General features: G+C 53.3%; 3 protein-coding genes across 8 annotated transcripts; 2 read left to right on the top strand and 1 right to left on the bottom strand.

Moving 5' to 3' along the window:
- The first annotated feature begins 251 nt into the window (after nt 1–251).
- Jph4 (junctophilin 4) lies at nt 252–10,320 on the top strand. Its single transcript, XM_047539429.1, has 6 exons — nt 252–917; nt 1,445–1,994; nt 2,730–3,501; nt 6,676–6,794; nt 7,128–7,660; nt 8,575–10,320. The coding sequence occupies exons 2-6, from the start codon at nt 1,616–1,618 to the stop codon at nt 8,656–8,658; spliced, it is 1,887 nt and encodes a 628-aa protein (XP_047395385.1). The 5' UTR covers nt 252–917; nt 1,445–1,615; the 3' UTR covers nt 8,659–10,320.
- Nucleotides 10,321–10,454: 134 nt separating this feature from the next.
- Ap1g2 (adaptor related protein complex 1 subunit gamma 2) lies at nt 10,455–18,152 on the top strand. Of its 4 annotated transcripts, XM_047539426.1 has the most exons (22): nt 10,455–10,510; nt 10,922–11,126; nt 11,565–11,689; nt 11,828–11,969; nt 12,158–12,254; nt 12,426–12,502; nt 12,627–12,722; nt 13,106–13,186; nt 13,480–13,578; nt 13,750–13,805; nt 13,938–14,051; nt 14,225–14,365; nt 14,448–14,502; nt 14,582–14,704; nt 15,365–15,451; nt 15,542–15,669; nt 15,908–16,012; nt 16,332–16,440; nt 16,524–16,659; nt 17,309–17,472; nt 17,668–17,766; nt 17,843–18,151. In XM_047539426.1, the coding sequence occupies exons 2-22, from the start codon at nt 10,923–10,925 to the stop codon at nt 17,942–17,944; spliced, it is 2,340 nt and encodes a 779-aa protein (XP_047395382.1). In that variant the 5' UTR covers nt 10,455–10,510; nt 10,922; the 3' UTR covers nt 17,945–18,151. The 4 variants fall into 4 exon arrangements, with proteins under 4 accessions (XP_047395382.1, XP_047395383.1, XP_047395381.1 ...); XM_047539427.1 differs by lacking the exon at nt 17,309–17,472 and having other exon boundaries at nt 17,843–18,152; XM_047539425.1 differs by lacking the exons at nt 17,309–17,472; nt 17,668–17,766; nt 17,843–18,151 and having other exon boundaries at nt 16,524–17,137.
- Thtpa (thiamine triphosphatase) lies at nt 14,990–22,144 on the bottom strand. 3 transcript variants are annotated; one of them, XM_047539433.1, is made up of 3 exons: nt 22,088–22,144; nt 20,693–21,244; nt 14,990–18,961 (listed from the first exon to the last, which is right to left on the bottom strand). In XM_047539433.1, exons 2-3 carry the CDS (start codon nt 21,237–21,239, stop codon nt 18,852–18,854), a joined length of 657 nt encoding a protein of 218 aa, XP_047395389.1. In that variant the 5' UTR covers nt 21,240–21,244; nt 22,088–22,144; the 3' UTR covers nt 14,990–18,851. The 3 variants fall into 3 exon arrangements, with proteins under 3 accessions (XP_047395389.1, XP_047395388.1, XP_047395387.1); XM_047539432.1 differs by lacking the exon at nt 22,088–22,144 and adding an exon at nt 21,626–21,966; XM_047539431.1 differs by lacking the exon at nt 22,088–22,144 and having other exon boundaries at nt 20,693–21,966.
- Nucleotides 22,145–22,824: the final 680 nt, after the last annotated feature.

Genomic DNA, 22,824 nt, shown 5'->3' with positions numbered 1-22,824 from the left:
TCTCCTCCCCTGTTTCTCCCCTCCTTGCCATCTCTCACCAGCCTCAGAATGGGTGTCCCTCCCTTCCTCTCTCACCGGCTACATCTCCCCCCCTCCTTAGCTCTCACCCCTGCACCTCTTTCTTTGTATTCCTCACGCCCTCTCTCGGCCTCCCGAGCATCTCTCCTCCCCCGCCTGGCTCCGGCCTCCCCCTGCCTCCCCATCTTCAGCTCAGTCTCCTCCCCCTAGCTCCTCTCCCCTCCCCTCCGCCTCACCCCACTGCCCGCCTGCAGGCTGGGGTTTCTTTCCACCCTGGGGGTCTCTGTACCTCTCATTTCTCTCCACCTGCCTCCTCCCTCACCGCAGGGTTAGCGGGTACCCATTCTTTTCTGCTCAGGCATCCCCCCACCACCCCCCATCCTCACCACTGATTCTTCTTATCTGTCCCCTCCTCTCCCCACCCTCTCCTCTCTCTTCTCTCTGCCCCTTTAAATCTGCCTGGCCCAGCCTCCCCCGTGATGCTGGGATGGAGCAAACATTGATTTGTGCTGGGATGGAATTGGAATTTTGATTTTTTTTTCCTCTCCCAACCATAAGAAGAAAAAAATAATAAAAAACACCCCCTCTTGATAGCCCCCTCCCCCTTCTCATCCAGCTCCCAGCTCCTCTTCCCTATCTCCATCCAAGGCAGATTTTTCCCCCCTTACACTATTCTAATCTCCCCCCACCCCTGCCACTACCTCAGTCCCCACCCCACTAGCCTGCTCTTCCAGCTGGGGAGAGAGGGGACTCTCCCACAGCTTCTCCACCTTCCTTCTCTGGGTTGGAGCAGTCTCTCCGGAAGAGGAGGGGGCTTGGCTTGTCCGGGTGAGGTGGGAGTGGAGGTATCCTGCCATGGATGCTGTGCCTGGGAGGCAGCCTGAGCCCCAGCCCACATGGTGAGTAACCTGCCCCCTCCCTTCCGTCCGTCTGCCCATCCCCACCCTCGTCTTTCCCCTACAGAGCTTCCCCCATCCTCATCCTTCCCCCCCACCCCGACAGACCGTTTGCCCACCTGGATCCTGTCCCCCCGTTATATTTTTACCTCCCTCCCCCGGGTTTGCTGGGGAAGCCTTAGAACCGGGGTAGAAGGGTCTTGATAGCAGCCTGGAAAGCTAGTGGCCTACCACTCTGCCCAGCCCCCTCCCAGGACCCCCAAACTGCCTTCCACACACGGCACTCTAGGGTTCTAGGTTGGAGAAGTGGGACTCCCGCTTAGGTGGGGACACCAGGTCCTGAGAGGCTTCCTCTACAAGTTGGAAGGGATGGAGAAGCCCCCGTGCCCCCAAAGCTTGGGAGTTGCTGGAAGATGCTGCTGAAGGGAGGGGGGCGGGGGGCCGCGCTGATGCCCGGAGCCACCGGGCCAGGGAGCGGCGGGCAGAGGAGGAGGGGCCTCGCTCTCCATTTGCCCCCTCTTTCTCTGCAGCCACTCAGGATGAGGGTCCGGCCCTGCCTGCCCGCGCTGGGGCCCCTCCGCCCAGCCCCGGTCTAACTGCCCCCGCCCCCAGGCCTCGCCCGGCCCCCAAGCCCCCAGCCGGTTCTCCAGCCCCAGGATGCGCTGAGCCGCTGGGGGGCTGAGGCCGCGCCAACTACATGCATGTCCCCCGGGGGCAAGTTCGACTTTGACGACGGGGGCTGCTACGTGGGGGGCTGGGAGGCGGGGCGGGCACATGGCTACGGCGTGTGCACCGGGCCTGGCGCCCAGGGCGAGTACAGCGGCTGCTGGGCGCACGGCTTCGAGTCATTGGGAGTCTTCACCGGGCCCGGCGGACACAGCTACCAGGGCCACTGGCAACAGGGCAAGCGCGAAGGGCTGGGCGTGGAGCGCAAGAGCCGCTGGACGTACCGCGGCGAGTGGCTGGGCGGGCTGAAGGGGCGCAGCGGCGTGTGGGAGAGCGTGTCCGGCCTGCGCTACGCCGGGCTCTGGAAGGACGGCTTCCAGGACGGCTACGGCACAGAGACCTACTCCGACGGAGGTGCGGGGCCCAGCCCACTACTGTCTGCTCATCCGCTTGCGCCTCCCGCTGGTCTGCTCTGCGTGTGCCTTCCCCAGCCATATGCCCTCCACGCCCTGCTATTCCCCATACGCCTTCCCTAGCCATATGCGCCCCCTGTGCCCATCCTTCTGTTCCTCATGTTCCCGTCTGTCCCTCATACCATGCCCGGTCCTATGACCCCAACCCCATTTAATTGCCTCTTTCACCACCAACCACAATCATACCTTTCTCGTTTTTCTCCTGCCTGCTTCACCTTCACCAATTGGTCTGTTCCTTACACCTCCCCTCTACCTGACAGTCCCTAATATCGCTGCACTATCTGTATGCTCACACTTTGTCATGGGCTAGTCCTGTTTGTCTGTCAAATGCCTATTTTCTACCCCCACGGTCCCTGTCAGCCTGTCTCTCGCACCCTCTGAGCTTAGGTCGCCAGTCTTTCACATACTACCAGTTTGCCTGTCCTTCCCTTTTCCCCCTATCTACCCACGATGCCAAAATTCACGTTACCTCCTGCCACCTGCCAGTTTTCCTTTTGCCCTTCCACACCTTCCGAACCAGCCTGACCTGGCCCTAGCCCTTAATGCCCTTCCCAGGCCTCCATGCTATCTGCCTCCACCTCTCCCACCTGACACTTGGGCATCCAGGGGCTTTAGGGTCATGGGGTGGAAGGAGCATAGCGGTTCTGACTTTTTCGCACCCCTACTCTGCCCGCAGGCACCTACCAGGGCCAGTGGCAGGCTGGGAAGCGCCACGGCTACGGGGTACGACAGAGTGTGCCCTACCATCAGGCGGCGCTGCTGCGCTCGCCCCGCCGCACCTCTCTGGACTCCGGCCACAGCGACCCCCCGACGCCTCCCCCGCCCCTGCCCCTGCCAGGCGACGAGGGAGGCAGCCCAGCCTCGGGCTCCCGGGGTGGCTTCGTGCTGGCCGGGCCCGGGGACACCGACGGCGCGTCCTCCCGAAAGCGCACTCCGGCGACTGGTGGATTCTTTCGCCGATCACTGCTGCTCAGTGGGCTCCGGGCGGGCGGGCGGCGCAGCTCCTTGGGCAGCAAGCGGGGTTCCCTTCGCAGCGAGGTGAGCAGCGAGGTGGGCAGCACAGGACCCCCGGGCTCCGAGGCCAGTGGGCCCCCAGTCCCAGCACCTCCCGCCCTCATCGAGGGCTCGGCCACTGAAGTGTACGCAGGCGAGTGGCGCGCTGACCGGCGCAGCGGCTATGGCGTGAGCCAACGCTCAAACGGGCTGCGCTACGAGGGCGAGTGGCTGGGCAACCGGCGGCACGGCTACGGGCGTACTACCCGCCCCGACGGCTCCCGTGAGGAGGGCAAGTACAAGCGCAACCGGCTGGTGCACGGGGGCCGGGTTCGCAGCCTCCTGCCTCTGGCCCTGCGGCGAGGCAAAGTCAAGGAGAAGGTGGACAGGGCAGTTGAGGGCGCCCGTCGAGCTGTGAGTGCTGCCCGCCAGCGCCAGGAGATCGCTGCTGCCAGGTGAGTGTCAAGTGCACGGACCAAAGCTGGGCCTAGAGAGTAGGGTGCTGTGGGGTCAGGGAGAGGGGCGAAGTGCCTACTGGAGGACCAAGATCCAAGGCCTAGAACCTGGTGGGAAGAGCAGGCTTAAGGTTAGGCAGCTGTAGCTCTGGGGTTTAGGGTGTTTATATTTGAGGCTACAGGTGGACGTGGGTGTGTAACTGTAGGTGGCTGGGTATTTGAGGGAGGTGGTGTAAGACTGTGTGTTTCTGTCTTTTGTGTGGAGATGTGTATCTATGGAATCCATTCCTGTGTGTGGGAGTAGGATAAGCGCAGCTTTGTGCAGGCCCACAGCCTCTTGGAACTCAGATACTCCCTAGTCGTCTTCTAGCAGCCATTCCAGCCTTCAGGCCTCAGGCTGAGAGCATGAACCCTGGGCAGAACAGGGAGTTGTCCCTTCCTGACTGGTCCTAGCTGGACACCATTTTACCTTGGGGCCTTGGGTAGGTCTAGTTTGTACAGCTGATCTACCAACTGAAAAGCTAGTCTCTCCCAACTTTGCCTCCTCCACCTCCTCTTACCCAACTAGTAAAGGTTTGAGAGGAATTTTTCTTTCTGTAAATCAGGTTACATTTCCATGTATCAGGAACCTTGCTGTGTAAAGCAGCACTGTCCAATAAGAATATAATGCAAACCAAATATGTCATTTAAAATATTTTAGCAGATACATTAAAAACAAAAAGAAATAAGTGAAAAGAATTTTAATGATATATTTGTATCTAAATATAGCCAAGATATTTCAAATCATAAATCAATACAAACTTACTGAGATATTAGACTTAGTCTTTGAAATCTAGAGTGTATTTTACACTTATAGCACATCATTTTGATTCAGATTAGCCACATTTCAAGTGTTCAATAGCCATTTATGACTACTGACTTTAGCACAGATATAAAGAAAGCCAAAAAGTAGCTGGGCTGGGTGGCCCACAACAATAATCTCAGCTACTGGGGAGGCTGAGGCAGGAGGACCACAAGTTCGAGACCACATGGACAGCTTAGCGAAACCCTGTTTCAAAAAAAAGAACTGGGGGTGTAGCTCAGTGGTAGAGCATCCCTGGGTTCAATCTCCAGTACCACAAAAAAATAAATATTTTTTAAAAATAAAGCCAAAAATCATTTTGTAACAAGACACACAGGTTTCTGATTTATAGAATTTACATATTTGAATTTTTATATATTGAATTTTCTTTAAAATGGATGGGGATATAGTTGAGGGATTTTGTTGAAATTTGAAACTATTTCAGAAGGTCAATGATCAGGATATCTCCAGATATGCTTCAATGAATTTGTATAATGGGTGACAGGTTTTGTGTGTGTGTGTGTGTGTGTGTGTGTGTGTGTGCCCCGCGCACGCGCATGCATAAGTAGAAACATGTCAAATACAGAGCAGATGCCCGAACCAGAGAATGTGCATCTGTAGATGTATCTGAGTGTCTAGATGTTAGAATTCAGGGCCTCAAGCCAGGAAAGGGGGAGGGCAGAGCACCAGGGAACATTTTGGGCTAGATAGGGTGGAGGCATGTGCAGGAAAAAAACTGATCTCAGTAACTAGAGGATCAGGCAGTGGGAGGAGGCTGGTTGGTCTCCCCAGCAACAGGCCTGGCAACCCTGATTGGCTGCTGGCTGCCATGGAAACAGCAGAGCCTCAGCAGCAGGTGCTTCTGCCAGGTAGCCTTAGCCCAACCTGATGCCTGAGTTGATGCTTAGACTTGATCATCCATGCCCTCCATATACAAAAACACAGGTCCTTGTCAGTTTCATGGCCATCAATAGAACTCAATGCAATCCAAGACTGTGATCCTCATACCTGTTCCAAACCCTGAGACCAGCTTAGTTTCAGGACAAATTTAGTCATATACAGTCTGAAAGCCCTAATACAAAATAACAGGGTTATCTGAAGTCCCTCCAAGTAGGCTACAAAGATCCTTGACTCACCAGGTTTGAAGGAAGGAGACTGGCCGTATCTCCCAAAGTAGATAAATAAGAGGTGCATCTAAGACTACAGTGGATGTTACCATCCCCCACACCCAGACTTTCTAAGCCAGATAAAACAGGCCTGTTGTGAGCAGGAATCATGGTCTTGATCCATTCGAGCCCATGGCAAGTACATGTGATTACCTCCATCTCTGCCCCATTGTGCCTCACCTTGAGTTAATATTACCAAACTAATTCTGTGATTACAAGGCATCTACAATTAATAGCAGAGGGCAAAAGGGAAAGGGAAGTTGAAGAAGTATCTATGTCAGAGGGAGAACTGAGAAACAACAGTGGGGCAAAGATTGATAATGCTTCCAGGTGGCCAGTACCTAAGGTGCAGACAGGGTGGGATGGAGTATGGAAGGGCGACTAAACTTACCAAGAAACAATAATTGCAGGGGTGAAAAAAAACATGCAGATTGGCAGGGAGAGAGGATGTGATTATAGCAGAAAGAACTCTTATTCTGGTTCCAAATCTGAGAGGGCAGGGGGATAGTGGCAGTGACAGAAGGGGAAGACATTGTGATAACAGAAGAGGCTAAAGAAAAGCAAGATGGATAATTCTCATGCAAGAAATCTGCACTGGAAGAGGTAGGATGAAATAATAGGGAGGTCTGATAGTGGGAAGGGGAATCAAGGCAAAGGGAAGGGGTGACTGGGAACAAAGTGTCCCATACCAAGAGGCATGAGAAGGGTTGATAACAACAGGAGGTGTCAGCTGCCAAGAGAGCATTAGGCTAACTGGTAAGCACCAAACAGGACTGCATAGGATGCGCAAGAAAGGGAAGGCTCAGTTGTCACCGGGGGCAGGGAGCAAGAGAGCAATGGAATAACAGTTTGGGGAGGGCCTGACCCCTGTAGCTGGAAGGAGGAAGTGTTACTACAGGACACAAGGAGAGAAGGGTGTGAGAGAAGCAGGAGGGTGTGATGACAGCAAACAGCCCAGGGCCAAAGGAGGAAACCAAAGCAGGGAGCTGCCCTGGCCTGCCCAGGAAGGAGAGTAGCTGGCAATATGAGGTAGGGTGAGAACTCCAGGAGGGAGCTCATATGAGGATGTGATAATGGTGTCATGAATGAGGAGGCTAGAGAATCTGAGCAGGGGCTAATTTGAAGTGGAGGAAGGTCTGCTAAGTCCCTATCCCTGGGACCCGACAGGGCAGCAGATGCCCTCCTAAAGGCAGTGGCAGCCAGCAGCGTCGCAGAGAAGGCTGTGGAGGCAGCAAGAATGGCGAAACTGATAGCCCAGGACCTGCAACCCATGTTAGAGGCCCCAGGTGAGATGTGGGCATCCTGGGGGAGGGGAATGAGCCCCTTAGGGAGCTAGAGAGACTGGGGTATGGGGAAAGGGGATGGAGGCCCCACAGGGATCTGGGAATGGGAAAGCCAGAGCACAAGAATCCAAGGACATGGAGGACAGGGACCAGGTTCAGTGATCTGGGGAATGGGACTGGGAATTTATGAGGTACAGTAATAGGAGGTTTGGGATCCAGTGGTGAGAAGCTATGAGCCTGGGAATGCCAACATCCTAGGAAGTGCCAGTTAGGGACTGCAGCCTCTCCAGCTAATGGCCAGTGAGACCCCACTGATTCTCAGCTATTCCTGCCCAGGTCGCAGACCCAGGCAGGATTCGGAAGGTTCCGACACAGAGCCCTTGGATGAGGACAGCCCTGGGGTGTGTGAGAATGGACTGACCCCCTCAGAAGGATCCCCTGAGCTGCCCAGCAGTCCTGCCTCCTCCCGCCAACCCTGGCGACACCCTGCCTGCCAGAGCCCACTGCCTCCTAGAGGGGACTGGGGTCCCTTCTCCAGCCCCAAAGCTTGGCCTGAGGAGTGGGGGGGCCCCGGTGAGCAGGCAGAGGAACTGGCTGGCTATGAGGCTGAGGATGAGGCTGGGATGCAGGGCCCAGGGCCCAGAGACGGTTCCCCACTCCTTGGAGGCTGCAGCGACAGTTCAGGAAGTCTTCGAGAGGAAGAGGGGGAAGATGAAGAGCCCATGCCCCAGCTGAGGGCCCCAGGAGGCTCGGAGCCTGACCCCATTACCATGCCGGTCCTGAGGGGCCCATCTTCAAGGGGTCCTGATGCCGGGTGCCTGACAGAAGAGTTTGAGGAGCCTGCTGCAACTGACAGGCCTGCCCAGCGGGTGAGACATCCTCTGTCCCCACTTCATGCCCTCTTTCCAAAGCTTTGTCCCACCCCACCACTTTCCAGATCTCTGTCTGATTCCCTGAGGGGTTTTGATTTCAATGCAGCTTTCTTTCTGCCTAGCCAGTCTTGGATCATATCTCACCCCCCAAAAAATAGACAACTTTCAAACAGAAAAGAACCTTAGAGACCTTTAAGTCCAACTCCCTCATTTGACAGCTGGGGGAACTGAGGCCCAGAGCACTTAAAGTAACTTGACAAGGGTTACAAACTAATAATTAATGGTAGAACCAGAACATTTTTTCCTGTTCTCCTTCCATATCATTTCCAGCTCCCAGTTTCCTACTCCACCCCCAGCCCCACCTCCGCACTTTCTCTCTTTGGTGCCCAGAAATAAAAAAAGAAAAAATTGTTCCCTCCCTACCCTCACTCTCCCTCCCTCTCCTGGGAAGAAGGGAAATAGGAAAAAAGCAGAAAACTGGGAGAGGTGGAGTTTCCCCAGAACCCTCTGCTCTGATTGGATTCCAGGCCTTCCCCTGTTTCCTAGCAACCACATCCTCACCCCTTCATCCCTCTGCCCTACTGCAGTACTGGCTGCTACTGCCAATGTCTGCTACTAAGGCCAGGCACCTTCTGCCTGGGCCATATGATATACTGGTGGGAGGGGAGGGGAGGGAGGAAGGAGGCGGGACTGTCCCTGTCTCAAGTGTGCCAGAGCAAAAGTGGGGCCCTGCCTGGGAGAAGAGGGATGTTTTGCAACACAAAACAAAGACTGGACATCCCCCTGCTCCGCCCTGAGTAGGGAGGTGGCTGGGACCCTTGGCTTTGCCACCTGAAGCCAGGACAGGGAGGTGCGACCAACATTGCACTTGGTGTTCAGGACTGAACCTGTTTCCCACTTTGTCTCTCTAGGGAGCTGCCAACCCCCTGGTGGTGGGAGCCGTAGCCCTCCTGGACCTCAGCCTGGCGTTCCTGTTCTCCCAGCTCCTCACCTGAGGCTACTTCCTTGCCTAGCTCTGGCTTTGGTTGCCTGCCTCTTCACCCCTTTGACCTGCCTTTTTCTCTTTTCCTCCTCCTAGTTGTTTTTGCTCCTATCTTTCCTTCTCCTTTTCCTTTCTCTTCTGTCCTATTTACTTTTTGTCTCTTGCTTTTTCCTTCCCTCTCTTCTTTCAGCTTATCTCATTTATTCTGGATCTGTCTCTGTCTTCCTCACTCCCTTCCCACCTCAACCCCCTCTTTCTCTAGATTGTTTACATATGAAGGGCTTTTCTCTCTCAGAGTTGCTGTCTTCTCTGAGACACACAAATCTAAGTCAGACCATTGCCCCCACGCCCTTTCCACCTTTTCTTTAAACCTAAATTTCACCAAGGGTGGGGGTTTGGTGTCCTGAAGAGTCTCCTAAAAGCTGAGTGGAGAGGAGGAAAACAATGGAGAACAGGGTGATTGAATGCTGGACAGGGTGCTGGCTGAGTCACCGTGGCTTCCTGGTCCAAGCTGAAAAGACTGAAGGAGGTGCCACCTTTACCTGTCACCTTGGAGGATAATATCTCCCCTCCCAGCACCCAGTTAGGTTCTTGCCTCACTGATCCTTCCCAGATGGAGAAAAAAGGGAAGTGAACAACAGAATAACTCCCTAGATCTCCCTCTTTCTTTCCTCAACAGCCAGCCTCTCTTCCAGTCCCCTGTAACGGCGTGCCATGCCATGCCAAGAGCAATGTGTAAAGGAACAAAAACTATCCAATGCAGCCAAGCCCACCCCTCTCAGACCTTGCCACTGCCCTCTCTACCCTTCTGTGTTCCCCTAAAAGTTTATTTGGTTGGTCTGGACTCACTTGTGGCCTTTGATTAAATTCCTAAGGGGCCTAAGAAGACACTTCTACTGCAGAGTGCTAGAGGCATTTGAGCAAGGATACCACTCCCCAACTCTGGCAGTTGTGGTGGAGGGAGGCACTTCTGGGGGATGGAAACAAGAGCTCACAGGGCAGCAGAAGCTGTGATGGTCTAGTAGGCCCCGTGGGTTTTGTCCCTACCCCCATCACATCAGAATCTCCTGAAATGAGAAAACAACAGAAGGAGGGGATCCAAGGAAGCTGATCTCTCCCACACTTCCCAGGCAGGGCAGAGGTGGGAGTCAAATCCAGGGTGAGAGGTGGGTGGAGAGACCTGTTTGAGGTTGTGGCTGATCCCTGGTACTAGCTTTCCCCCTGGGGGTAGGAAGCCCTAGAAAGAGGGGAATGTGGGGTCCCCAGGGGATCTTTCCTCCCTCCCCTGCATGAGGCAGAGACAAGCTGCCTGCCAACTCCCTCCCTTGAGGAATGGCCTTGCCCGGGAATGCCCACCACATATACCCTCTTCTTTTTTCTAGTCAAACTCTGTTTACTCCTTGGCCTGCCTCCCTCCTTCCTCTCTTCTCAAACTTTACTTCTGATTTCTATTTCATGGAATTTGGGATTGAAGTTATACAACAGTGCCGCCAACACCAAGTCTTGCAGGAAAAAAATACAAAGAAATTTAACAAAAAAAAAATATATTAATAAAAAAGTTCAAAAAAGGGGGGGGATTGTCATCTCCTTTGGGGTACGATGGCTTCAAACCCAAGCTCTCCGAGGCTTTCCGGGTGGTGAGCATGTAGAAGGAGGCTGTCTAGCCGTCCTAGCTGGTAAGAGAGCCTTCCCCTGAGCACTGAGTTCAGAGAACTCAAGAAGGCTCTCCGGCGGCGCAGGAGGGCGGGGTCCGGTGGCGGAGGCGGGGAGAGGGAAGGACCTGACCAGGCACCAAACCCTGCTCGGCCCTGTACCAGGAAGCACTGGGGAGGGGCGGGGAGAGGAGCACAGTTGACCGAAGGCAGGTGAGGCTGGCGACTTGGGGCGGGGAAACCGAGGCCGCCAAAGATGGGAATGCGGCGGCGGCGGGACGGGGGGGGGGGGGGGGGGGGGTAGAGCAGTGCAGGACCCTGAATGGAAAGGAATGGCCGAGTTAGGGTTGGCAACTTGGTGGACGAGAAAAAGGGGAGATGGGCGGGGCTCTGGCGCATGCTCCGTAGGAACAGGTGCGGGGTGGGGCAGGGACGCATGCGTGGTGGGGATCTCCTTACGCGGCGAGATCTGGGTGGACTTGGGAGACCCAGGAGGGGAAGTGACTGGAGTCAGTTTTAGGGTAGCTGTGAGACCCAGGCCCTTGGGATCTTGGCGCAGGGCAAGCCTGGCTACCCAGTTTGAGAGTATTAAAGACTTCCCCACTCCCGGGCTCTGTCCCCCAGGATGGTGGTGCCTTTGCTGAAGCTTCAGGACCTAATCCAGGAAATTCGCGGGGCCAAGACTCAGGCCCAGGAGCGGGAGGTGATCCAAAAGGAATGCGCCCACATCCGGGCCTCCTTCCGAGATGGGGACCCTCTGCAGAGGCACCGCCAACTGGCCAAACTGCTCTATGTTCATATGTTGGGCTACCCTGCCCACTTTGGACAGGTATATCTGCCTCCGAAGTTTGAAGAGGAAAGCCACTAAGACAGGGTCGTGGATCTATTTATTTGAAACCCGATTGTTTTCATTCTCCAGTTTCTCACCCTTAACACCACGCACTCGAAAAAACTTTACCCACTACAAACCCCACTTGTCATCAGCTGGGGTGAACCCTTCATTCTCTGGCCAGCCCATTTAGGGCATCTCCTCTTTTCTTCCAGCCTCCTCCACTCCTAGGTTTTCTGCCCACTAACGCCTGACCCTCCTAAGCCTCTCTGGTTGAAGAGAGGATGATGGGATACGATGCCCCACAAAGTTAATTGGATGATAAGAAAAACCCAAGCTGGACATACAGATGTATATGTCACTGGCAGAGAAGTGAAGGAGTACGGTGGAACCCTCTTGTTTCACCGCTGCCCTTCGGATCTGCCCTCTTCCCTGTAGATGGAGTGCCTGAAATTGATTGCCTCCCCCAGATTCACAGACAAGAGGGTGGGCTACCTGGGGGCCATGCTTCTATTGGATGAGAGGCACGATGCCCACCTGCTCATTACCAACAGCATCAAGAAGTGAGAGGTTCTGGGGGCACTGGAAATCAGTGGATGGGAGAGTGGGGAACTGGGAAATCCCAGGGGGCTGCCTGATGTAGTTCCTGGGAAGGACTGGTTTCCTCGGAGGCTTGACTAATTATCCTCCCAACCCTGCAGTGACCTGAGCCAGGGGATTCAGCCAGTACAAGGCCTAGCCCTGTGCACTCTGAGCACCATGGGCTCTGCTGAGATGTGCCGGGACCTGGCCACCGAGGTGGAGAAGCTGCTCCTGCAGCCCAGCACTTATGTGCGCAAGAAGGTGAGATGCAGAAATTGGCACTTGCCTCCTCAGAAACTGTCCCTCATCTGCCATGCAGTAGAGGGGTGTGTGTGTGTGTGTATGTGTGTGTGTGTGTGTGTGTGTGTGTGCACGCGCGCGCATGCACATGTGTGGAGGAGGTCCATCCTTATAGATACCTGCCTATCTGAGGCCCCTGACCTGTACAGGCTATTCTGACGGCAGTGCACATGATCCGGAAGGTCCCTGAGCTCTCCGACATCTTCCTCCCACCTTGTGCCAAACTGCTTCATGAGCGCCACCATGGTAAGGCCACAAGGCTCTCCATCCTCTGCTTCAGATCTGGCTGTGAATGGAAGTGAAAAACAGGATAGAAACACCAGTTTATAGGTCAAGAGTGGCACATACACACAGACGTACTCACAGTAGATTCTCTCATGCCCTGGCCCACCATTCACTTCCCCACCCTGACCCCAGGCGTCCTGCTGTGCACCATCACGCTGATCATGGAGCTCTGCGAACGAAGTCCTGCAGCTCTCAGGCATTTTCGTAAGGTGGGCTGGTGAAGGGGCAGGCCCTGGCCCTAGCCAAGGGGGACAGTGGGGATGGAATGGGGCTAAAGCTGAGAGGATGAAGATGAGGATCGAATGTGCAGACAAGGTTGTGCCCTCCCTCCAGATGGTACCCCAACTGGTGCAGATCCTCCGAATGCTGGTGACAACAGGATGTTCCACAGAACACAGCGTATCTGGAGTCAGCGACCCCTTCCTACAGGTGGGCTGACCTTTCCTTTGTGTATCCCCAGAGTAGAGAAGGCTTAGCAGTGAGACTGTCATAGTATACTCTGGCTTAGTCAGTGTTCTGGGCAAGAGGGTGGCAGGCTGATTGCCCTGGTCATTCCAGGACAAAGAGGGGGAGAGGGGATGTCTAAAGGTCAAAAACTCCAGTTTGGTAACAATAAATTTAAAAAACTGTCCTAACCTCCCTTGGCCTTACACACCTCTGATCCCCTCCAAGGGCTGCTGGGACCTATGTAGGTAAGGAAGGGTGGGAGGTCCTATGGCCTAGCCAGACCCCTCACAATGCTGTTCTCAGTGTTGGATTTTTCTCCTCAGCCCCAAAACTTATCCTGTAAATCTCTCCACCTTCAACCTCAGGTCCAGATTCTTCGTCTGCTTCGGATCCTGGGCCGGAACCATGAGGAAAGCAGTGAGACCATGAATGACTTACTGGCACAGGTGTGGGATGGGGGGACATTGCTTATGTATATTGCTCTGGGCATCTGTCACAGGATCACTCACCATGCAGCAGCTGGGTAATTACCTCTCTGTCCCCTCTAGCCAATGAACTACATGAAGGAGGGACACAGTCATTGCAGCATTGATGCCCCAGTGCCCAGGCTGGCCCCAGCACATAGTGGGGTTTGGGAAACTTTGTTGGATGGTTGAGGATGGATGGATAGTAGAGAGCTTCCAGAAACCCTAGTGAGGAGAGAGCCCTGTGTGATACATCTTCTTTCCCATCCACTCAGGTAGCCACGAACACAGACACCAGTCGAAATGCGGGCAACGCGGTCCTGTTTGAGACAGTGCTTACCATCATGGACATCCACTCTGCAGCTGGCCTGCGGGTATCATCCCATATGCTGTCCTACTGTGGCCTACCCTCCACCCCCAGCCAGCCAGCAGGGCCCTGTTCACTGGCCTCTCCCCCGCACCTGTCATCCTGTGCCATGTGATCCCCACTCTTGAGTAAGTAGGCTGCTACTTCCCTAAGCGTCCCCACCCTCTGCCTCCCACAGGTTCTAGCTGTCAACATTCTTGGCCGCTTCCTGCTCAACAGTGATAAGAACATTAGGTAATGAACTGTGTGAGGCTATGCTGTGCCACTGAGCCCCTGGCCCTCTGTACTCCTCCCTCTAGAACCTCCTGATCCACTTACCTGTGGCTAATGGCCACAGCATGATAGGGCCTTTTCTACCTTGACCAGGTATGTAGCCCTGATGTCCTTACTTCGCCTGGTGCAGTCTGATCACAGTGCTGTTCAGCGGCATCGACCCACTGTGGTGGAATGCCTGCGAGAAACTGATGCCTCCCTCAGTCGGTGAGCACAGATAAAGGGAACAAGAGGACAGGGCAGAGGATACAGTGGTGGCCAAGACCCCAGCTCAGAGCAGCTGGAGTAAGACTACAGGAACAGATCCTGAGGATGGGGCAGGCCAGAGGCAAGGAGTGTGGTGATCTGGGCCACCTGCATGGACACCTTTCTCTTGCCAGGAGAGCCCTGGAACTGAGCCTTGCTCTGGTGAATAGCTCCAATGTGCGAGCCATGATACAGGAGTTGCAGGCTTTTCTGGAGTCCTGCCCCTTTGACTTACGGGCTGATTGTGCCTCAGGCATCCTGCTGGCTGCAGAGAGGTGAGGGGACAGGTGCACAGGAGGCAGAGAGGGTACAGTCTGGGGAGGGACAGTGCCAGGACTGATGAGCCTTGTCCTCTAGGTTTGCACCAACCAAGCGATGGCACATAGACACCATCCTTCACGTGCTGACAATGGTGAGATGGGCTAGTTGGAGAGCTGGGCAGTAGTGGACAGAGTTCACCACACTGACTTGGCCATGTCCACCCTCTCCAGGCAGGAACCCACTTGCGGGATGATGCAGTGGCCAACCTGACACAGCTGATTGGGGGAGCCCAGGAGCTACATGCCTACTCTGTGCGCCGACTCTATAGTGCCCTGGCAGGGGACATCTCCCAGGTGCCTTTCCTACCTCCCCAGGCCCAGGGCTGCCTCCTACCTCTTCTGGGCTTCCCTTCTGCACTGGACTCTGAATGTTTTCCCCTTAGGCTCATAGCTATCTACTTAGTGCAGGAGATCCTTAAGGCCAGAAAACCTGCCTTTTAGAACACCTGGGCTGCTGATCTGGCACTCATACCTACTGGTTGTGTAACCCCAGATGACTAATTTAACTTCCTTTAGGCTCTACCCTGCCTACCTCCCAGGGCTATCTTTATAATCAAATGAGATAGATAAAAGTCTTGTGCATATATTATACTTTATTATTTCAAATGCTGAGTGAATTAACAGGTGCCAGCCAATATGATACTGCCCCATTTGTAAAGATTTGTTTTTAGTTATACATGACAAAATTTTGACATATTATGCATACATGGTACACTCTCCCTTTTCATCTTCAGTAGGAACTCAGAGCTGCGTCATGTGGTCAGGCCATGTACTTCTGAATCTTGGCCACTAGAGGGCAGTGGGAGCCCAGGCATCAGAACAGAACCTGCTACTAAATTTCTGCCTCCCCACCCTGCAAACCCCCACCATCTTTGCACTGCCTAAGAGGATGTTTCAGAGTGTCAGAGAGGAGGGAACCCCAAACACTGGCCTAGATATGATTCTCCCACACAGCAACCACTGGTGCAAGTGGCAGCCTGGTGCATCGGAGAGTACGGGGACCTCCTACTGGAGGGGAACTGTGAAGTGGAACCCCTTCAGGTGAGGTGTACTTGGTGGGCACGCTGTGGATGGACTTGTCAAGGGAGGTAGGGCTGGACCCCAGTTTACTACTTGTGCCCACACCTGAAGGTGGAAGGAGAGGAGGTGTTAGCACTCCTGGAAAAGGTGCTGCAGTCTCAAATGTCCCTGCCAACCACCCGAGGATATGCACTCACAGCCCTCATGAAGCTCAGCACCCGACTTCCGGGGGACAACTAGTAAGAAGAGGTTCCAGCCTCTGGGAAGATGTCTCCTCACTTGCCCACCATTTTCTAAGCTCTCCAGATCCATGCACTATTCCTCACCACTCCTATCCTCCCAGTCCTTTGGGGCTTGCTTTAGAGCCACGTGTCTTGGGTGTCTCCTCACTCTATGGGATCTCTCCCTTCTCTGCCACATCTTGGAGCAGAAGGGCAGGGCAAATGCCATTACAACTAACACAACACTCTGGCACAGCCGTATCCGCCAGGTGGTGTCCATCTATGGGAGTTGCATGGATGTGGAGCTGCAGCAGCGGGCTGTAGAGTATAACACACTCTTCCGGAAGTATGACCACATGAGGTGCGTCCAACACCAGCTGCAGTGTAGGACCCAGAGCCCTGCCCTTCCCAAATGCCCCTTCTTGCTACAAGGGTCTCATCCTCTCCTGTTATTGTCCACTGCAAGAGCCTTCCACACACAGTTCATTCAAGCAAGCTACCTCCCAACCCTCCCTGTTCATCTGAAAACCAGCAACAGCATGCCATCTTAGGAAATCAGGACAGCACACTTCTGATCCACCATGTGCCCCACATCTCCATGTTCTTAGCCCTCTTTCCAGATGTCTCTTGTGAGAGGCACAGGATCTACATAGAGGGACACCTGCATTCCATCCTCTCAGGGCTGCCATCCTTGAAAAGATGCCTCTTGTGGAGCAAGGTGGCCCTCAGGTTGATGAGGAGGCAAAGGAAAGCAAAGAAGCAGCAGCATCTGTCCCCACAGAGCCCCAGGTGAGGAGAATGGAGCCCTTGAGGTGAGAAGGATTTGCTTGGGCTACCATGCTAAACCCTGAACCTCCTGCCCTTTCCCCTAGGCCTCAAAGCTCTTGGACCTGTTAGATCTCCTGGATGACACATCTGAGGATGCTCAGCATCCTCCTGCTCTGAATCCATCCCCAGAAGGCACCTTAGTACATCTACTTGACCTTCCCTGTGCACCACCACCTCTAGGTAAGCCTCAGGAAAAAGGAGTCTTAGAGAAGGAAGGTGAGAATGTGCTATTTCTGCTTCTGTGCCGAGTGAGGCTTATATGCCCTTTCCCTCCTGTGTGCCCCTATTCCATGCCCATTTTGGTAGGTAAAGGGTTCATTCAGTCATGTCATTCTCTCTTGGCTCCATTCCGTGTCTTCCCTTTGTTCCAGACTTCTAGCCCTGGCCAGCAAGGCCCTGCTTCCTCCCCCATCTCATCCCACATCTCATCCCACTTCCCCATTGGCCCTCAAACCCTCCCACCTCAAGCCCTTGGCATTTCGTGTTCTTTTTACACAAAATGTTCCTTCCCTGGCACATCAAGTGACTGGCTTAGTAGGGGAAGGCACTTCAGTCTAAAATGTCAGATGCCTTCCCATACCACTCCCATTTAAGTTAGTTCTTCCTAGTTATTCTGGTTCATTTATTTCCCTCATAGCACCCATTCCAGCCTGATTGTCTTGCTCGTTTTCTCTGTTATTGCTTCTCTCCCTGCACTAGGCTGTCAATTGTCTACTTGTCTAGCATCGTGCGCAGGAGAGGGGCAAGAGGTACTCACTGTTTTTTGTTGACTGAATGAACGTGTTACCTTGAGCCAACACACCAAGCTGCCTCTCTTTCCCTGCTCTAGCTCCCATTCCAAATCTCAGAGTGTTTGAGCGTGAGGGAGTACAGCTGAATCTGTCTTTTACTCGACCACCTGGATCCCCTGCTTTGCTTTTAGTCACTGTCACCACCACCAACTCCTCAGGGGGTGATGTCACCCACTTCATCTGCCAGGCAGCTGTGCCCAAGGTCTGTAAATACCAGAATTCAGAGGTGGCCTGGGCACTCCAGGAAGGAGGCCATGGAGTAGAGGTGGGTGGGATACAGGATGAGATGGGAAGGGAGTGACAGCAAAGACAGGTTATCTGGGGACCACTGAGTGTGGAGGGGTTGCCTGAGCCCAGCCAGCTGCCTTACTGTGCTCTGCCCAAATTCCATTTTCAGAGTTTCCAGCTGCAGCTGCAGGCCCCCAGTGGGGACACAGTTCCAGCTTGGGGTGGCGTCCCCATCACCCAGCTCTTCAGAATCTTCAATCCTAACAAGGTCAGTTCCATGGATAAGACCCAGGGATGGGAGAAGTCACAGGCACTAACTCTGGTCTCCACTCTCCCATTTCTAGGCCCCCTTGCGGCTCAAGCTGCGCCTGACCTACAACCACTTGGGCCAGTCGGTGCAGGAGATTTTTGAGGTGAACAACTTGCCTGTGGAGACATGGCAGTAACTCCACTCTGCCCGAAATCCTCCTATATCCCAAAGCCCGAGATCCTGGCAGTGGGAAACCTGCCCCTGAGAGTCACCAGCAGGTGGCACTCTGGCTCTGCATTAATCACTGCAAAACTGTGGGGCCTGCTCCCTTCCCCCACATAAAATGGAGACCCAATAAAGCCTGAGGGGGTCATAAAGCCATAATCTGGGTGTGTCTGAGGTAGAAAATGTGTATAACAGCAAGGGAAAAGGCTTTTCACACAGGAAGGGTCCCAGGAATCTTCCTGGGAACCTTGAAAATTAGTCTCGACCACCAGGGTTTTCTTCTGCCCCTGTCCAGGTTGGGAAGCAAATTTGCCCCTAATCTGCCACAGGAAGCACTCTACCCTCTGGGCCAGAGCCAGGCACAGGGGCAAAATCAAAGCAGAATTTCTGGATTTCTAACAAGAATTCCCAACCACTTCCCCACCCTGCTGTTATTCCCCACACCCCAAAGCAGGGAAATCCCTGCTGTCTCCCCTCATCTCTAACTCAGCTGTAAGGCGGTTTCGGAGCCGCTGGCAGAATCAATGGCATCGACCAAGGGAGGGGGGTGGCAAGGGATTTTCCTGTGCTTAACTACTGATCACGGCTAAGTGGAAATCCTATAAACACGAGCGGAAATCAATGGAGGCTGCTTAGCGGCCAGGGGAGAGGGGCGGCCCACAGATTGCATCTGACGGATGAGGGAGAAGAGGCAGCCAGGGAGGGCTCAAAGAAAGGGTTGCTGAGAACAGGGCGAAAGAACAGGCAGAGGTGGAGGGAGAGGAAGCGTTGCTGGGAGGGAAGAGGCACAGTGAGGCCAGGTGTGGCCCCCGCTGGACTCAGAGTTCCCTTCCTCTTCTAGGAAGTGACACCCCTAGCCCAGGCTGAGGTCAGGATGTTTAGTCCTCTGTGGAGCTGTTTACTTCTAGCAGGCGCTGATAGTCCTGAGGACGGAAATGCTGTAGGTACACGATGAGCTTGCCAGGTGCCCTCTCCTGTGCTGGCACACCTATAGGCAAAAGGACAATGAAGAGAGAAGCAGACAGAACTGCCATACATGCTTTAACTTTCCTCCCTGACCACCCAGCCAGGACCCCAGAGTTGTTTTGAAGGTAGCACTGAAGTCTGAATGCACTCCAACTAGCTTCTGTAACCTACCCTCTCCTTCACTGGACTCTGGAAGTGGGACCCAAGAACCATTCAGATTCAGGAATGGGAGACGCATATGAGCCTCTTCCCTAGCAAGGAGAAATGGCAAAGAAGCACCCTGGTGCCATGAAGACAGAGGATGCTTCAATATGGACTCACTTCAGTTATTACCCCTGTCCCCCAATCAAGATGAAAACCCATCTAGGCAGGCAAAAGCTCATTAGCCTGGTAATGAAGCACATACAGAGATGTACACATAGGAGAGAAACCAAAGGCTGTGGAAAGAAAAAGAAGTTATAGCAGTGGGGTGGGATTCAAATAGAATTCTCCCCTCTAGCACTGAGGATAAAGCTCAGTAGTGGAGTGCTTGCCTAGCATGCTCGAGGCCCTGGGTTCAATCCCCAGCAAACCCTACCCCCGCCCCACCCCTGCCCAAAAGAAACAAGAATTCTTCCCTCTGGAACTGCCATTGCTAGTGTCCATTGTTAGTGCCCAGCAGCATATTGAGCATATAGTAGGAAACTGGGTGTATGGTTGCTAAGGAGGCTCCAACAGCACCCCATGGGGTGTACAATTCCAAACATGTGGATGGGCTGTCAACTAGGAAACAGCATGGGAAAGAAAAACAAATCTGAGCCACTGCACAGTGGTATGTGCCTATAGTCCCAGGAGGCTGAGGCAGGAGGATTAAAAGTTCAAAGCCAGCTTCAGCAACTCAGTGAGGCCCTAAGCAACTCAGTAAGACCCTGTCTCTAAATAAAATTTAAAATTTTTTTTAAAACAGGAAAATAGGGCTGGGGATATAGCTCAGTTGGTAGAGTGCTTGCCTTGCAAGCTCAAGGCCCTGGGTTCAATCCCCAGCACCGCAAAAAATAATAATAATAATAAATAAACAAATAAATAAAACAGGAAAATAAATCTGCCAATGCTCACCCCACCATCTCATATAAAAGCAAAGTTCTTGCCTCTTACTCAATTCAAGATGATGAATTAAATGAAGATCTAGGAAACCATAAAAACAAAAGGATATTTGATTCCCAGCATGGGGGAAAAAGAAAAAACAGAAGTTTAGGGGAAGGAGGGGTTAAAGCAGAGAACTGACAAATAGAAGTGAAAGAAATTTGGCCAAAGGAATGAGAATTAAATGAGACAGAATGGCTGGGATGCAGATTAGAGACGTATGAAAGGCTTAAATCCAAGTCAGATAACAACTGTAAAAGAGAAAAAAATGATAGAACTATAGACAAAATGGGTCTTCTAGAAAACTGTGAAATAATTACTGTTAAAGAAATAATCCAAGGGGCTGGGGAGATAGCTCAGTCGGTTGAGTGCTTGCCTTGTAAGTACAAGGCCCTGGGTTCGATCCCCAGCACCCCCCCCAAAAAAAAAAAAAAAAAAAAAAAAAAAGAAATAATCCAGAGACCCTCCCCTGTTATCTGGTCCAACTCCCATTCACTACCCTGTCCCTGTCATAGCTAGTGCTCCAGTGTACAAGGAGGCCCTGGGTTCAATCCCAGCACTGCAAAAAGATTTAAAAGCCCAGAAAAGTAAAGCGGGATTAAGGAAACACAGAAGGGCCTGTTCCCCTCACCGAGCATGCTGCTGAGGGTATTGATCTTCTTCAGAGCAACTGGTACTTCAGTCTCCTCCTGCACCAGGGCCTCTACTTCACCCACAGCATAGCCAAAGTCCGCTGTATCCAGGTCCACCTTGAGCACAGACTCCTCTTCATTGACTCCAGAGAATACCAGCTTCCAGGAACTCCGTTTAGTCACGAAACTAGCTACTTCCTGCAGCCCCAGTGGAACCAGCACAGCAGCCACACCTCCACCCCCCTGACCCTCAGCTCCCAGCACCTCACAGAGCTGGGCCACAACTGCAGGTTCAGATTTAAGTTCCTTGTACTCAGTGTGGGGTCCTGAGATACCTGATGCTCCAGGACATTTGAGCTCCCATCCACTACCCTCTCGTTGTCGCAGCCAGTGGTTAGACCGCATCAGGCTCAGCTCAGGAGTGTCATAGTAGGTGTCTCGGAAGGTGATCCGGTGCTCCAGGGTGCCCCCCAACTCCTGCAGTCGTTCCTCTATGCCAGGCCCTGGAATGAACTTTCGCTCCACCTCTATCAAGCCCTGGGCCATGCTGTCTGCAAGGATCATTTGCAACAAACATTTTCTTAGGGCCCACAGGTGTTCAGTCTGCCGGGCAACAGCTAAGCAGAGATCCTAGCACTGGGTGAATTTACTGAGACACTAACACTGTATCTCAGATCTCTGCCTCAGCGATATAGGGCTATGACTGCAACGTTTTAAACGTTCTGCAATAGTGACTGGCCTCCAGTAAAATCCATTCCACTACTGACGATGTCCTCAATCCAAAGGTCTCCCTAGAAAAGCAGGTCATGCAGCAAATTTCGTTTCAACGCTCCTCACGACATGCTTGCTACCCCCAGGAGGCTAGGAGCTGCTACCTAGGCTGATCCGCTCTTCCCAGCCACAACACCCGCCGGCAGAGCCTCGGGTCTCACCTCAAAGCCCAAGGGTGTCCCTCGCGCAGAACTGGGAGATGGGGGAAGGGAGTCCACGCCACACCCGCGAGGAATGCCGGGAGCAGTCCCAGGCCTACGGGCCTCGGACCTCAGCCCAGCTCAACCGCGCGGCCAGCCAGTCAGAGCACCAGCGGCCATATTACATCTGCACTACCAATACCGAGGACAGGTCAGGCAGAGAGGCCTGTAAGGTTATGGGTGGCCGCAACTCCCGCGTGGGCAGAAGAGCGAGACCGTCCCTTGGCGCTCTGCAGATAAACCCCTAAACCTCCTGGCGTCTCAGGGGTTGACAGGGGTCTCAGGTCTCAGATTAAGCACGGCTTCCTGAGCCCGGTGGATGATGGGAGATGTAGTTCCAAAGGGGGGGGTTGGTCTTCGCCATCTCGCCCCACCCATTGCTATGGTGACATGAAAGCTGCAATTAGTGCCCATAGGACTTACCTAAAGCTGAACCTGGGTTGCAGCGCGGTGGGGAGAGTCGTGGGCAACGAGCTTGACACTCCAGTCTCCAACCCCTGCCGACTTAGGCAGTGGGCCTGAAACACAAGTCACTTACTCAGACCATATTTAACTATTATGGAGGCCTATTAAGCATAGGCCAGTGGCAATGGGCTGGGGAGGAAGGAAAGGCAATTAAGTCCAGTGTAGCTCCTCTGGAGTTTTAGAAGGGATCTAATACATCCTGGTAAGAATGTTCAGAGTAAGGGTTGGCAAGAGACTTTCTGTTAAAGGAGAAAATGAAATTTTGAGTGGAACTACAAATGGACATTTCAACAAGTGGAAACCCAGGTGGAGACCTAATAACATGACCAAAGGCCCAGATACTGAAAAGCACCTGGCCAGTATGAGAATAGAAGGTTGGGCTGGAAATGCAATTGAGGGGCAAGTTGGAAAGGGTCTTGAGTGAGTGCCAAACTGAGGAGTCTGTCAAATCCAACAGACTCTGAGCAGGTTTTGTTAGGAATAGGAAAAATATTCAATGTTCTTTTAAAATACAGGAAGACGTAGGGAGGGGAGCTGATCCTCTGGCTGCTTCAGGAGACCCTATAGAGAAGGCTCCTCCTTACGCCCTCTGAGGACTATCATTATCAAAAAACCTTGTATCTCACTCTCTGGGTGAGGATATTGTCAACTCCTAGGCTTGTTTCTGTGATGGGTGAGAAATGCCAGGTTCTCCA

Source organism: Sciurus carolinensis, chromosome 2, assembly GCF_902686445.1.
Source record: "Sciurus carolinensis chromosome 2, mSciCar1.2, whole genome shotgun sequence".
Lineage (NCBI taxonomy): Eukaryota > Metazoa > Chordata > Mammalia > Rodentia > Sciuridae > Sciurus > Sciurus carolinensis.
Note: the sequence above shows the minus strand (reverse complement) of the source record. Positions and strands in the feature narration are given on the sequence as shown.